This window comes from Aegilops tauschii, chromosome 4, assembly GCF_002575655.3.
Source record: "Aegilops tauschii subsp. strangulata cultivar AL8/78 chromosome 4, Aet v6.0, whole genome shotgun sequence".
Lineage (NCBI taxonomy): Eukaryota > Viridiplantae > Streptophyta > Magnoliopsida > Poales > Poaceae > Aegilops > Aegilops tauschii.
In genome coordinates, this window is record NC_053038.3 from 69,266,761 (window position 1) to 69,283,090 (window position 16,330).

At 46.4% G+C, this 16,330-nt stretch overlaps 1 protein-coding gene across 1 annotated transcript; it reads right to left on the reverse strand.

Annotated features, from left to right (window-relative positions):
* Positions 1 to 13,992: 13,992 nt before the first annotated feature.
* On the reverse strand, positions 13,993 to 15,527 carry LOC141021659 (protein FAR1-RELATED SEQUENCE 5-like). The gene is made up of 2 exons (XM_073497511.1): positions 14,428 to 15,527; positions 13,993 to 14,005 (listed from the first exon to the last, which is right to left on the reverse strand). Exons 1-2 carry the CDS (start codon positions 15,525 to 15,527, stop codon positions 13,993 to 13,995), a joined length of 1,113 nt encoding a protein of 370 aa, XP_073353612.1.
* Between the last annotated feature and the right edge of the window lie 803 nt (positions 15,528 to 16,330).

The following is a 16,330-nucleotide window of genomic DNA, read 5'->3' on the forward strand; positions in this document are numbered from 1 at the left end:
CCTGACCAGGTGGGTCGGGCCGAGGACCCCCACGGCGGTTCATTCATGGGCCACTTTAGGCAGCCCATGACGCATACAAGGAAGACTCCACAAGACTTGGCGCTCAAGCCAAGGACTCTCCTCTAAACCCTAGGCCTCCGATGTGTTATATAAACTGAGGCCAGGCTAGTCAATAGATTGGCTAATATTCATTACTACAATCTCGTGGTAGATACATGTACTCTATACTACACCCCATATGAATACAATCAAAAGCAGCATGTAGGGTATTATCTCTTCGAGAGAGCCCGAAGCTGGGTAAAATCCCGTGTTCATGTTACCATCGCTCCAAGACACTTAGCTTAGGACCCCTACTACGAGATATGCCGGATATAGAACCGACAACACGCCCGCCTTGTCGCCTCCCTCCCACTGAACCCCATGGACGGCTCCCTCGACCCCGCAATTGCCACCGCACCTCCGCCACACCACGCCATGGCCGCACCCCGCCTCTCCTTCTGCAATGGCACTGCCTCCTCTCCAGCCTTGAATCCGGCAGCTCCGCCATGGATCCGGCCAATTCAATCCACCACCATTGCCCGAGGGCGCCATTGATCCGGCCGGATGCGGCATCGAGGGACTGCCGCTGCTCGATCACACGAGCCACCATGGCCGTCTCCATGGGAGCCCCGGCCTCTTCGTCTTCCCGGTCATTTCCTCCACAGCAGCCACGGCGACGCCGGCTGGCGGTGCACTGTGCTACGCTCCACTTTCCCATGGTGTTGCTTGTTCATGCCGTCGTGATTGGCCTCGTGGCACAACGATTGAATCCATCCAGGGCTGCTATTTTACATCATCTGTTGGAGCAACTGCCGTGCGACTCCTATTTTATATCATCCATTAGAGTTGGACGCTTTTGGTGATGTAAAAAAGGGAGGGTCGTTTTGTCTCTGGGTGCATATGCTCCACGATGAACAATAAATTCAGAATAGATAGAAAATAAAATTTAAAATTCTGATTTTTTTCTGGATATTCTTGTTAGTGTAACAAGCGCGCTTGACAATTTTCATATGAAACGGGATGATAATGCTTCGTCGGTGAAAGAAACAAAAATAAGTGTAGCATTTGGAGGTAACATTTGTCATTCGACTTGTTTTTTTAGATCAAAATACTTAAGATTTCCTCGTGAAAATTTACAGGTAGCATTTTGATGTGACAATGAACACATCCTATTTGTTTTCATTTTTTGTTTGACATTTGCAAAAAACATTTTTGATGGGCAGGACCATATGCTCCCAAGAGCTAAATTTGATTTTCCATATAAAAATTCACTTTTTGGTGATGCAAATTTTACTTCAATCACTTTTCAATGATGTATTTTATATCATTTATTGGAGATGCTCTTAGGCCAGTATATCCGGACGAGCTGGATGCAAATCGTCTGAGCAAGAGCGAACAACAGAGCAACACAGGGGCCGGTTTCTTTCTAAGTTTTCCATGATAATACATGTCTTATTTATATCATAAAGATTCCCTAAAAAAATTATATCATAAAGATCATAGTAGAAGCCACGTAGATATCGATATGGTAAAACTGAAAAAATAGCAGATCGCTAGCTTTGCACAAAGGAACACTAGTCAAGAAAATAATTACAATCAAGACTGAAGAATCCCCTGAGCTTGACACCACAGCTCGTCACCTGCCTCTAGCATCACCACAACAACCACTAAAGGAGAAAAAAATGATAGGTCATCTCCTCACCCGAATTTGACGTGGCCTCTCGCTGATATGCAACTTTGCGGACCTTCAAGGTGGCTCAACAAAGACGAAGCCATTGCCATTGAACGAATCAGACTGAGGCAACACCCCGAACACGTCATCGAACTCCACATCTGGCACCCCCACTGACTAAGACGTCGAAAGAGGAAACCATACCCATATGGCACCAACCACGAACCCAGCACACAATTCGTCTTCTAGATGCCACTCCTTGACTACCTCCCAAGCTATGGGCCGGCCTGGCGCAATGGCGGAGTTCGCCACAAGGATGCCGACACCGCCACATCTCCTCTTGTATAGGCTAGTTTCCAAATCCATCACCCATCATAGAGCTGATCGCCTCATTGAGGGAGGAATTGGAGCTTCTTTATTCAGCGTTGCCGTCGCCGCTAAAGCCAAGATGTCGAACGACCCAAAACCTAAGCCATTAGGGCCCTAAAACCTAAAGCTACCTAATCCGCACGTGAGGGATCCAATGACCCCCCTCACCACCGAGGTTGTCGGTGGAGGGGAGCCACGAGAGGACGGGGCTGCTAGATCTCCTAGTGCCGACTAGGGCTCCAGTCGCCTGGTACCCGAGTGGAATTTTTTTTTCAAACTTACCCGAAACATACTCAATGCTTTAGCTGCCGGTAGATTGGCCTGGCGGCGGCTAGGGTGCCGGCAAATTTGACAATATTGGCCTAAGGATGAAATCATTTCACAAAATGAACTGCTCCTAAAATTTTTTCACTCAGCTGACCTTTCTGAGTGGCGCCTGACACGGAGGCGCCACACCCTACGGTGCAGCGCCTAGCACGCAGGCGTTGCACTTCTGTCCAGCGTGGCAGCCCAGGGCCCGCACCCAGCAGTGCAGCGCCTAGCCCATAGGCGTTGCACATTGACTTAGATGCAGCCGCCGCGCGCTAGTCCTCCCTCAACCCGGCAATTTGACCCATGGGTACGCACGCCCATGGGCACCCGACCCGAATGGGTAGGGTATGGGTCTTCATGTACGCCCATGGGTGAGACCCATGGGTAAGCCGATTAGTTATAGGTAGGGTATGGGCATAGGTCTACACCCATGGGTTACCCGATGGGCTACCCGATTAGTATCAAATATGGGTCACATATATAAGGTGGTCTTTTTTTTGCATGAATATATAAGGTGGTCTTGTTTATACGTACATGTTTAATCAGTATGCATATACGTACAAGCCACATAGTAAAGGAATGAGCAAAAAAGTATTTGCCAGCCAAATGATACACCGGCCACATGCGTGTGCAAAAGAGAAGCACTCGGCCCATAGCACAAAAACGAGAAGAGTGAAGAGAATTGGCAGCCCAATGTTACCGCCATATATGGGCCACATGCACGTGCAAATAGAAGCACTCGGCCCGTCTTTGATGCCTCTGGCTGGATCCTGCAGTTCTGCAACCATGCTGTGGCACGAGTAGTTTAGTCCTACCTTGGCTGGGGAAGGAGGAGTAGAAGGGATGGGTGCCTATAAAAGAGAACCACAACGCAGTGATGCTCGCTACTCATTGGCAGTGGCGGATCTAGGAATGCAACATTGGGTGTTCAAAATTTTTTTTTGCTCCGTAATAGAGAAGTTGACAAGGGATATGCATCAAACCTTCCTTGTGAAATCCATAGGATCGAGACGTGCAAGTTTAACCAAGTGCCATCTACAACTTACAATTCAAAGACAATTCAACGAAAAAGATACGAAAAAGATAACGCCCACACATGTGGGCGTTAGCCAACTCAACCACACGCCTCCATCGCCGTTCAACAGTTTCTGCACGAATCTTGGCACGTTTTGGCTGATTTTGTGTGCCACGTAGGACAAGTCGCGTGTGTGGTGTGTGAGAGTGTTCGCCCACACGCCGGTTGCCCCCCGCGGTCAACGGTTTCCACTCGGAGGCGTGCGGTGGAACTGCTCTGCGCCCGCATGCCACGCCCGAACTGCGGTTGCCGTCAACCACGTCGCGCACTTCGCCCCTCCTCCCCTCACGGTTCCATTTACTCTCCACTTCATTACTCACCCAACCCACCCCGCAGTTCATTCGATTGGAAGAGAAGGCGAGAGGAGAAGGCGACGGCGGAGGCGGCAGAGTCGACGACATTCGCGGCCGTCGGTAGGACTCGCCGGACCGGAGCGTATTCGCCGGAGTGCCTACAGAGTGAAGATAATGCTCCTTCCCACGGTCACGTTCCTTCCTTGCATTTCTCCCCTCTCCTCTGTGGTCAATGTTCCGCTCGAGATTCATCGAGATTCAGGCGGATTCGCGATACTCCGGCATTCCCGCCGGCGGCGGAGTCCTGTCCTGGTCGTTTTCGGTGGCATTGCACAGTTTGGCCGCCGCCGCCGCGGCTGTCATGCCGGTGTGGCTCGGCCTGCCCGCAGCCACATCCTGGTTCTGCCTTGGGATTGAGCCGGCGTTTTTCTATCCATTAGTTATGTATTTGTCTCGAAATGCTATTTGCGATCAGTGTAGGAAGTTTTTTGTTGACGATTTTCAGGTTATGATAGTTGCCAATGAACCCTAGATCTAGGTAGTTGTATTTCAAAGTGCAGTATGAAGGTAGACATGATAGTTTCAGTAACTAGCTGCACTGGATGGCAACTAATTCCCTGATCAACTGTGTCAGTTGCCACAAATTTATTTTCCATGTGGCAACTATTTTTGTGCACACACTATGGCTGTTGCCATGCTGTAGGCATGATAAAGTGTAGTAAATAGGTAGTCATGGCAGTTTCAGCAACTATGTGCACTGGATGGCAACTAATTTCCTGATCAAATGTGTCAGTTGCCACACAATATGATTTCCATGCGGCAAGTATTTCTGTTAACACACTAAGGCTGTTGCCATGATATAGGCACGATAATGTGGCAAATTCACTGTACAATAGACTCAATTTTGTGTTTTGCCATGCTGACTTGTGATATCTGAACATATTTGACCGTATTACATGGCAACTCATTTTTAATATGAGGTCAGTGTGTGAGTTGCCACATTACAGGTTGTTCAGTAGATGTTTTCAACACTTTTTGAATTGTCTTGTATTTTAACATGGCAATTTCAACCTAGGACATTTGCCTTTGAATATATGACAACTATGTGCACTGGATGGCAACTAATTTCCTGATCAAATGTGTCAGTTGCCACAAGTATGATTTCCATGTGGCAAGTATTTATGTTAACACACTATGGCTGTTGCCATGATGTAGGCAGGATAATGTGGCAAATTCACTGTACCATATACTCAATTTTGTGTTTTGCCATGCAAACTTGTGATATCTGAACATATTTGGCCGTACTACATGGAAACTCATTTTTAATATGAGGTCAATGTATGAGTTGCCACATTACAGGTTGTTCAGTAGATGTTTTCAACAATTTCAGTATATGACAACTCATTTTTTGTATGAGGACAGAGTGTGAGTTGCCACATTATATGTTTGTGCAGCCGAAGATTTGTGCCTTTCTTTCGTACTATCTTGTGCTAACATGGCAACTTCAGCATTTTGTTTCAAGTGCCTTATGATCTGTACATTTTTCAAATGAAGCCAATGTGTTTTGTTGCCAGATTTATTGTTGGACAATCATAGGGGGTGTGGGTGTTCATACGATATTCCCTAAACTTTTTGCCACTTTGAATTGAGCCCATGTGGCAAGTACATTCTGTTAGGTGGCAACTGCTTACTTCATACTTTCATTTTCACCCTGACATTTTGCTTTGTTCTTACCTCAGCAGAATGGCTCGCGGCGATCATCAAGACGATGATGATGATTTCATGGAGTTACCGCGGCAGAATCGCGCAACTAGACGGACAACAGACGGCGATGAGGTAACTTTCCACCCCCCAGCCCCCTTCCCCCATATGTTTTGAATGTCATGTTGAGTTTGCAATCGTCTGATAGGGTCTAAACCTTCATGATAGTGAAACATGGCAACAAATGATCATTTCTCTGTTTTGCAGAAGCAGAAACGTAATCGCAATAGGGCTTCACAGGAACGCCTGACTATATTGACCGAGGGATTCACCGACGACCAGAAGGGAGCTGCTGCTGAGTTGGGGAGGCAGGCTCTGATGGATGTTCGGTGCAAGAATCTAGTGAACCCTGTATGCGACTGGCACGGTGAGATTTACGAGCCCGCCTCCAGGGAATTTGTGATTCCGGGACGTGGAAGACTACCGTTAGACGAGGAATCCGTGTTCTGCACATTGGTTGTGCCCCGTGGAGAAATCAAAGTCCCGTATGAGGTCAATCATACGATTGAGGAAACGTTGTTTACCCGTTTGTTTCCTGGGATGACATCCATGCCGAACACGACCGTGCTGGCAATTCGCTGGAGGGCATGAAAACCCATGGAGAAGTTTTTAAGATGAAGCTACTCATGTACCTGATCTCAGCTGTTTTTGCGCCGACCACATCTCTTCGTCCAAGCAACAAATGCTTCCCCATCCTGGTGAATGCTCTATCTCTACTCCTTCATTTTTCCTTCATTTTTCCTTCATTTTTTTTCTCCTATGTCATCTGTAAGCTAGTCACTGCCAGTTTTTTGATGTTTTCCCATTTTGATTTCTGATGCAGCAACTTCTTGTCCTGAAATTTGTGTCGTGCAGGCAAAACTGAAAGAAGTGAATAACATGAATTGGTGTAAGTTCATTCCAGACTTCCTGCATGGTGCATTCTCAAACAAGATGTACCAGAAGGGTTGTCGACTCCATTTAATGGTATTTTTGTACTACTCTTTTGCAAACACTCCTAGCTCCTTGAGCATGCATGGCAACCATGATGGTGACATTGTGGCAACTACCATCATAACAAGATGGCAACTGCCAACATAACTAGAATGGCAACTGCCAACATAACTAGATGGCAACTGCCAACATAACTAGATGGCAACTGCCAACATAACTAGATGGCAACTGCCAACATAACTAGATGGCAACTAGCACATATAGATGGCAACTAACAAAAATACATGGCAACTCTTTCCTTCTTCATGCTCTCCAACTTGATGATTGAAGGAACATACATTAGCTTCTTTTTTGCCAAATACCATGATGGCAACTGATATTTTTTCTTTTTAAATTGTTGTACATTAGCTCATGTACGTCGGTCGTCTTGATCTGTCCACTATGGACTTTACTGGGATAGGAGGCCCGCCGCCTCCACACAAGTTTGCTGTTTCTGCGTGGACTTACGATGCTGTCAAGCTGTGCTTGCCGCGGACAAGATAACTGATACGAAATACGGGAAACTGCAGGTTAGTTCTGGCTTCTTTATTTGCATGACATTCTTTTAATTTTGACGCTGCATAACATATGAAAAAAATCCCCATACGGCAACCGTCTGTGGCTAACAAGAGATGACTACCTTGTTAGCCATGGCTGTCTGCGCATGGTATCCATGTCTTACGCCACATGGCAACTCTGCCATCCATTTTGAAACTTCTATCCTCTTCCTCCTTTTTATTTTTATTTTTGCAATACATGAACTGTTAGTTAGTGTTCATTGTTTTCTCTCTTTACATGCTAGCTGTTTTTTTGGTTTTTTCCAGCTGATGGCCAAGCATGCTATAGACTACAACGTGTTTGGTGGGCCTCAAAACTTTGGAAAGTGGATGGACGTGCACTCAGCTCCGTCTTGTCCTGTTGAGGTAATCAAGGATATATATCTATGGTTGTGTTTGGTTTATTTTGATCGTGTGCACGTGACTTTAATATGGTTGGTTACTGATGCTTCTTGTTTTGTGCACAGGCGAGGGCACCTGTTGAGCATCTAATTGGGCAGTTTGCATCCAGAATGGCCAGCTTGCTCGGGAAGTTGGTTGAGGGTTCGACGTCCCTTAATGGCTCTGACAGCGACGCGGTTGCAAGGCAGTTCACTCCATTTGTTGCAGAACGGACACATCGGCCAACTGGTTGCCGTGGTCGGTACGACTACAACAGCTCGCAGGAGCTTCCCGACACACAAGATGAACTAGATGGAGATGCTGCTCTCGACAAGGACGACAACGATGACATGGAGAATGTGCAACATGACATCGACGATGATGAACATGTCGACGTTCGTGCAGGTGGTAAGAAGGGCAAGGGTGTACCAGATGTCCCCTCACCGGAGAAAGTCAAAGAACAGACAGCTGCGAGAGGCAAGGAGGTGTCGCCCTCAAAGAGGGGGAGGGATCCAGAGGAGGTTGGGCAGGGCTCTCCTGTCAAGAGACCTAGGACCGATCCCTTAGCTGCTAGGAGGAGGTTCGACTTCTTTTTTAGTGTTTTGTTTTGTCTATCCTTTCGAACAGACTGACCCCCTTTTCCATTTGTTTTTTCTAAGCGTGGCAACGATTTTCGTGTCTGACACTTGGCACCTTTTTGCCTCTTTCTTATATGTGCAGCGAGGCGACAACTGGTGGACGAGTAGTTACGAAGAAACAAGCACCAACGCCAACCCGTGTTTCTGCTTGATTGAACAAGGGTGCCCCTATTGCTGGTGACACGCATTCCACTAGGTCATCTCCTCGTACGTCGACGTCCAACACCGATGATCCTGTCGTGTTGCCAGATTTGAGGAAGGCAGTCAAGAAGTAGGTTATCCATGTTCTTTCTTCATTGCCATATTGCTATATTTTTGCCTTTCAATGCAGCTGTTCAGTTTGCCACATGGGCTACTGCCATCAGTCCCACATCGCAACTGCTGTTTCTCCCATGCTCTATTTCTTCTTACTATATGACAACTCCTGCCTGTTTTTGCATGGCAACTGCTAACCAGGCAAAATGGCAACTCTTATTCCACCTAGATGGCAACTACCAGCTTTTCCATCTGTTTGTGCACTCATCCACACCTAGTTTTGAAATGGCATCCTGACACATCACACATTTCTTACATTTTTTAAGATGTCTACCATGGCAACTGCTGCTTGTTACGCATGGCAACTGCTAACTGGTCCACATGGCAACTCTTATTCTACCTGCATGGCAACTATCATCTGTTCATCTAACAATGTTCGTGTGTTTTTTTAGGGTCAAGAAGACTACCACACGCGTGACAAAGCAGAACCCAGAGACCCACTCGAACGCATACACTCACAGCTGTCGACAGGTGGCAACTCAGACGTTCATGAGGCGCCAGTGCACAAACCTGCTGCTGCACCATCCACTGTTCCCACTAGCTCTGATGCAAGCGGCCGAACATCTCCGCCGGTTGCATGCAGGCTACGACAGAAGGCATACGTACATCTGGGAGCGACGAGTCGGTATTTGCCAGGACTGCTGAAATATTGCCCACTCTGCTAGCAATGAAGGATGCTGCTATGAGCCATGCGACCCGATCAGCAAGTGTTGAAGTGGACACCCCCGAGATCAACCTAAGCAAGGAAGGTTCCCGCTCATCTGACACGGATTCCAAGCACGTGGGTGGTGGCACTTCTTCGTCCACGAAAGAAGGGGCTGAGGCGACAGTTCATAATGATATGCCATCCATAGGTGAGACTCTTGGCACAACAGCTCCAGCTTCTGGTGCTCCAGAGGTTGCCAAGGTGACCGTTGCGCGAGCTGGTCTTCCACCTAGGCGTCGTAGCCCCCGCAAGCAATCTACAGACACACCCAACGCGCCTGCTGTAGCTAGGAGCAGCAGAGATGACTCTGGTTATGTGCCTGTGTCCACACTATTCCCACCACCTGCCAGAAGCAATGTTATGAAGAGAACGGAAGACCGGAGTACAACCGACCCAGGTGGCAAGCCGGGCGCGACTGACGGAGGTGAACGTGCGGAGCAGACAGCGTCTTTACCCGTAGTGGATAACCCTAGCTTAAATCTGCGCACTTCTAAGCTCCCAGTCAACATCGGTGTCCCCTACAGCCCAAACAAGAAGATTGTCAAGAAAGCTGCGACTGATACCGCTGACAGCACGCCCCGTCCTACGAATAAGCCTGATGACTCTGCAGCAGCCGATGCAGAAATGTTTGTTGAACTTTCACCCTTGGATTATGACCAGCAAGCTGTTCGCGGTCCGGCCAGTAGGCAGGAGAGGCACCAAATGTCCTTCACCCCACTGAGCTGTAGCCTTGGCATTGATCGCAGTCAAGATGAACCAGTGTCGCAAGATCCTTCACCAGTTGCCTTTGCTTTCCCGGCAGGCATGGCCCCAATGATGGCGCAGCCAATGGTCGAGGGCAAGAAGGCTGTGAAGTTCGCAGAGCCGGTTGTGCAAGGTACATTTCTTTATGCGTTTATCATATTCATGTATACATCTTTTTAGTCTGACTTTTGTTCCAAGCATTTTTTTGGGTTCTCACTTGTGATGGCAAATGTTATCTGATGGACATGGCAACTGGATTTGCTTGCACACTGTCACCTACATTTTTCTGTTGTCATACTCCATTTTTCCATTCTGCAAGCACATGGCAACTGCAGTTGATAGATCATGGCAACTGTAGTTGTTGTCACATGGCAACTACAATGCATTGCACATGGCAACTGGAGTTGCCTGCACATGGCAACTCCCTACTTTCTGTGCCTACATCTCATATTTCTGCAACCTTCATTTCAAACTAGATTTGTTTTGTTTTCCAAGGATTCCTAACCCACTTTTTTGATCCGTGCAGCCACCCCTGAGGAGATTACGCCGTCAATTGATGAAGCTTACCGCAGGATTGAGGAGGCAGCATTGCAGAGGAGGTCCTCACGAGGTCAGGGCCAATCAAGTTCCAACGTGCCTGCTGAGTCCGTATCTGAGGATACCATTAGAAGTGCCGCCCCTGGTTCTGTGAGGCAGCGTAGGGTAGTTCATGCGCCACCCATGGATGATTATGAGCCAGAAGTCAAGGCCACAAAGGATCAGAACCAGCTGTACGATATTGTCAAGTGCTTTGGAAATGCGAGGTCCAACAGCAATCACATGAAGGAGCTGAAAGCGTAATGACCACACCCACATAAACCTCTCATTTGCTTTGCTCTTTTTACTATTCATCCTTTTGATATTTCTAGATATGATCCGTCTATGTTTTATTTCTTTTTTTCACTTAGTAGACATGATTCTTTCATGTTATATCATTTTCATACAGCTCATGTTTGGACAAAACCAAGATCATACAATGTGATGCGACGTACGTTGACCTGGGTGATCTTGCCGAGTCTATGAGGCCACTCGGTAAAATGTCAAAGAATGTAGTTGCATGTGGGATTGACTTCATCAACAGGCATATGGATATGTCTCCCGACAAAACAATCATGCAGTACACTGTGACGTGCAAAATATGGGATGGTGACTTCCACCACAAAATCCTGAGGAAGCATTTTGCTGCGCATGGTGATTTCAAGCTCACAATGAAGAAATGTGTGAGTAATCCTTCCTTTTTTGCACATTTTTTTCCTCCCATGTTATTTTTTTGCCAGTAGCTATGCTTCAGATGTGGGCTACACCCTGTTTTGTGACAGCTGTTTCATGTGGCAACAGCTGCCATGTAAAATGACTTCTGATTTGCTTTCCTAATACAACCTATGTGGAAACTTCAAACTAAAATACATGGCAACTTTGTTCATACATGGACGTCAACTACTTTTAATTACCCACTACAACTAAACATTATATGTTGGTCCACTTTTCATGGACCCTTGATGCTTTCGTAGTCACTCATGTGCCTGTTAGTGTAACCGGTGATATCTTTACATGTCATTTTCCCAACTACATCATTTCTGTTCTTAATGTGAGCTCTGCTTCTTTTCTTTCCTTCATTTTTGTTTGCAGGTCTTGTTCCCCATGTTCCAAGAGCTTGCACCACACGACCCACATGACAAGTGTGGTCACCACTACGCAGTCTGCCTTGACCTGAAGAACCAACGTTTTGAGGTGCTTGATTCAATGCGTTCAGAAGCTGATGCAGACCTTACTACGCATGCTGAATACTTCATCAACAACCTCAAAGAGACATGGAACCATCACTATGAAAACTCAAAGGTCCAGATCAGACATTTTCCAGTTGAGTACGTGGCGACTACGAAGCAAGGAAACCGGTATTTTCCCATATTTTCTTCATGTGTCCTCCAAACCAATGCTCACCCTCTCTTTTTGTCACCTCTGAATTGAAGTTTATGATTTTTTCTATATGTTCTTGTGAGTTAACCCGACTCTTTTCTTGTTTAGGCACGACTGCGGCTTCCACATGTTGGAATACCTTGCAAAGTGGGAAGGTCGACGTGTTCCTGTTGTCACAGCTGCAATGGTCGTCGAGCTCCGCAAAATTTACACATGGAACTGGTTGATGAATGAAGATTTCAACACGCGGTCCAACACACGTGAGTTCATAGAGGAAGCTGTGAAGAAAGCCGCCAAGAAGTACAAGTGATCACGTGGTGCTCCTGACCGAACGCCTACTTTACATTCTGTTGCCGAGGAATGTAAGGTATTACCTTGTTTTTTCAAAACTATGTCCTTGTAATATGCTATTACTGCATCTCCCCGTAGCCTAGTATACAGTGGTGGCCTGTGAGTGACATTTGAATAGTTTGTAATATATGTGTGGATGTGAACCTACTTAGGTTTGACAGCAGATACGTTTATGTGTTTTCAGTATTATTATGTGCTTGTGGGTTGGTAGTACCAGCATGGTGTTTTGAATGCGTCCATGATGTCTGAAAACATGGCAAATGTAGTTGATCAGTCATGGTTAGTGAAAGTTATCGTTCTTTCTTGTTTGGCTTTTTGGGTTTTTTGCACTGATAACTGTACCGGCTAGCATGGTAGTTTGATCACGGAGCAGTAACCTGTGCGGTTGCTGCACGAGACCGTTTCAGCTTGTTTCCCATAGTTTGCACCAGAATACAATATGTGTGACTAAAATGCGCTGACTGAACATGGAAATCTACGCGGTGAAGATTCAGTACAACTAACATGGCATGTTCAGTACAACTAACATGGCAGATTCAGTAAAAAATAAGATGGCAAATTCAATAAAAATAACATGGCAAATTCAGTAGAAATGGCATGGCAGATTCAGTAGAAATTGCATGGCAGATTCAGTTCAAGTAACATGGCAAATTCAGTGCCATACACGTGGCAACTGCAGCTATTCCTTCATGGCATTTTTACTTCAGATTCTGATGCACCTGAAGAGTCATTCTCCAGTTTTTACAAAATTTAGAACATCTAGATTACAAAAAAATGTCACCATGGACCAAGTCAAAGTGCTCCAATGTTGTTTACGGATTGCCCATCCCTTTCTTTGGTTTCTTGTGTTTTGCTTGAATCTCCAATCCCGATTTGTATCTTATCTCTTTTGGACGCCCTTTTGTGATGGAACGGGGCGGGTTCCTAACCTGTGTTTGTGTGATTGCTGTTCCAAATCCTACCTTCGAGTTTTCAGATGATGGCCCTGTGGACGAAGGCACATTTGATGTGCGGGGGAAACTGTGTAAGGCTTCCTCAACTTTCCTCTTCTTGATCTCATCAAGCTCTTTTTTGAGGGCCTTCCAGTGTTTTTCTGCGACCCTTGCTGGCTCATCACTCTTGCACGCTTCATCAATTAGTTTAGCATAGTTCTTTGTCAACACAACGTGCCTCACGGCTTCCATGGTTGACTCTGGTCTCTCGTCATGCACGGCCAAAACTGCGTTTGATGTTTGCGGCGCCAATGCGTCGTCAGCGTCCCAAGTCCATTGCCGCCTTATGAAATGGCGGGGCATTCGTGTCACCGCGTTCAAGTCCATTACTTTTAGAATGTGATAGCACACAATCCTGTCCCGTTCGAATTTGCAGCATTGGCAGTAGTATTCGCCTTCGCTTATCGATGCCTTCACAAAGTAGTTCCTTCCCTTGTCTGGGTCTTCAGGTTCTGAATCCAACATGCCCATGATAGAACACACCTTGAACATATGTTCGTCCACCTGGAAAGCCGTGTACATGCTGGCACGCTTTATTTCTTCTTGGAATCTGCAAGTTTTGTGTGGTTTTTGTTAAACTCTTGTGTGAAGTTTTTTGTAGCACCTTTTGTTTGTTGTGGCCAATGGAATTACAATTCGTTCAAACATGGCAACTACAGTTCATTAAACATGGCAACTGCAGTTGAGTAAACATGGCAACTGCAGTTCATTAAACATGGCAACTGCATTTTCATTTAAACGTGGCAACTACATAACAACTTCAATTTGGCATTTGCATTCCATACCATCATGGCCATTGGAATTTACATTTCATTAAATATGGCAACTGCAGTTCATTAAACATGGCAACTGCAGTTCATCAAACATGGCAACTGCAGTTACGCAAACATGGTAACTGCAGTTGAGTGAACGTGGCAAACTGCAGTTCATTAAGCATGGCAAACTGTAGTTCATTAAGCACGACAACTACATATCATGTTTACTCTGTACCTAATGGCTACTTTTCAACACAATCATCATTTTCAAATAAGCATTTCAACTGCATTGCATTCTACATGGCACCTGGTACCTTCATGATTTGTGCAAATAAGATTGTAACACAACTGACTTACTTGTTAAAAATCGTGTTGGTGTATATCTTGCTCATCTGCCTCTCCATTGGTAAATACGTTAGCAATTTTGGCTGCTTGAGCGCGGTGTTTGCATCTTGCTGTAGCTCGGATCCCAGTATTTTTTGTTGCAAAGCGGTGTACTGCTTGGCAACTGTAGCAATGAGTTGCCAGGGCTCACGTACCGCTTCAAAACAGCATTGAACCCCTCACTGCGCTGTGTAGTCTGCAGAAACGGGAAGAAGCACTGCATGAAGTAGGCCGGCACCCAGTACATTCGCTTCTCCCACAAGCTAGCAAGCGTCTCGTGGTCTTGGACTTGATATGTTTCAATCATAGCCATCCAGCTCCTTTCAAACTCCTCCACCGTCAAGCTGTGGTCCACGCACAGCTCGAATGCCTTGTGCAGGTTTGGACGGTCAGCAAAGAACGGTCCTAGTGTCTCCTCAGCCTTCTTTATAATGTGCCACCTGCAGTGCCTGTGCACTGCCAACGGAAAGACCTCCTCTATGCCTGCACGCATGCTAAAATCCTGGTCTGTTATTATGTTCATCGGAGCAAGTCCACCCATGCACTCCAAGAAGGTCTTGAACAGCCAAACGTACCCATCCGTGTCTTCGTTCCGAACGAGCCCGCATCCGAACTGCAATGACTGATTGTGGTTATTTATTCCTATGAATAGAGCGCATGGCATCTTGTACATATTAGTGAGATATGTCGCGTCGAAAGAAATGCAGTCTCGGAAATGCTTGTAGGCTCTTCTCGCAGCACCATCCACCCAATACATGTTCCTGACACGGTCCTCATCGTCCAATCTTATCCTGTAGAAGAAATCTTGATCTTCTTTCGCTTTCTCATCGAAGTAGGCTATCGTGGCTTCTATGTCAGCCAACTTGGTTTCTCTACGGTACTTTGCCTTTAGGTTTGTGATGTCTGCTGGTAGGTAGGGCATGCTACTCAGAGACCCCTTTTTGCTGTGGATGAGGGAGAGTATCTGCACCATTCTTGATGGACCGACGTTACAATCATGTAGCAGCTTTATGAATTTCTTCTCGAGGGGGGTGAATCCTCTGTGGGCGGTCAGAAATTTTACCAGGTCAAACTTCTTTATTAGCTCGTGGTGGTGCTCGTCAAAATATTCAGTGACCACCCACTGTGCTCCATCTACGTTCAGCTTACACCGGACAGGGCATTCTGTCTTGACAATGATACCTCTCTTTCGTTCTGGAACGACAGGCGCATCACCTTTGCCCTTCTTGTTTCTTTGTGCCTTGTAGCACCTCATCTCACCTCTGCTGTACTCGTTAGTTTTTTTAATTTTCCTATGGTATTCGGTGTTGACCACAAACCCATGGAACTTTGCATATGTCTGGTAGAATTCCTTTGCATCTGCAAACGAATCAAATCTCTGCCCAAGATACTATTGCTGGGGTACCATGATTTCTGATTGCCCACCATCTTCATCCCCATGTGCTTCGTCATCGGTTTCATCATTCACTTCAGTATCGGCGGCTGTTTCACCTGCTTGAGTGTTGCTTGTGCTGGTGTGCACATGTGTGCTTGTCGGTATTGCTGGCACGATTGCCATTTCCGACACTGACTCGGCATTGTTTGTGGCATGAGTGTTGGCTGGCTGGTGGAACGCGCCTTCCGTGCGCTCAGAGCTCCCCGCAGTAGATGTCCCCGCGCCGCTGTTAATTGTAGTTGAAGGTCCTGCATTAAAAAATCAGGTACGAGCGTAAGATTTTGCTTGAATGTCATGTGTATCGTAACGGAGTACAGCAACTGCATGTGATTTTGCATGACATCATTTCACACAGCAAGCCGTGAATCTGCATATGGCCATGCATGGCAACTATAATTCTCCAGTAATGGCAGCTACAGTCCAACCACAGGGCAACTACCGTTGCCAACACATGGCAACCATCGCCTTTTAGCTTGAGAACTTGTAGCATATAGCAATGGCAGAAGTAGTCCAACACACATGGCAACTACTGTTGCCCACACATGGCAACCAGCTTCTTTCAGCATCAGAACTTGCAGCACATAGCAATGGCAGATACAATCCAGCATACATGGCAACTACTG

Excerpts from the sequence above, each read along its gene's own strand:
- LOC141021659 (XM_073497511.1), bottom strand. The coding sequence starts at position 15,527 with ATGAGGTGCTACAAGGCACAAAGAAACAAGAAGGGCAAAGGTGATGCG.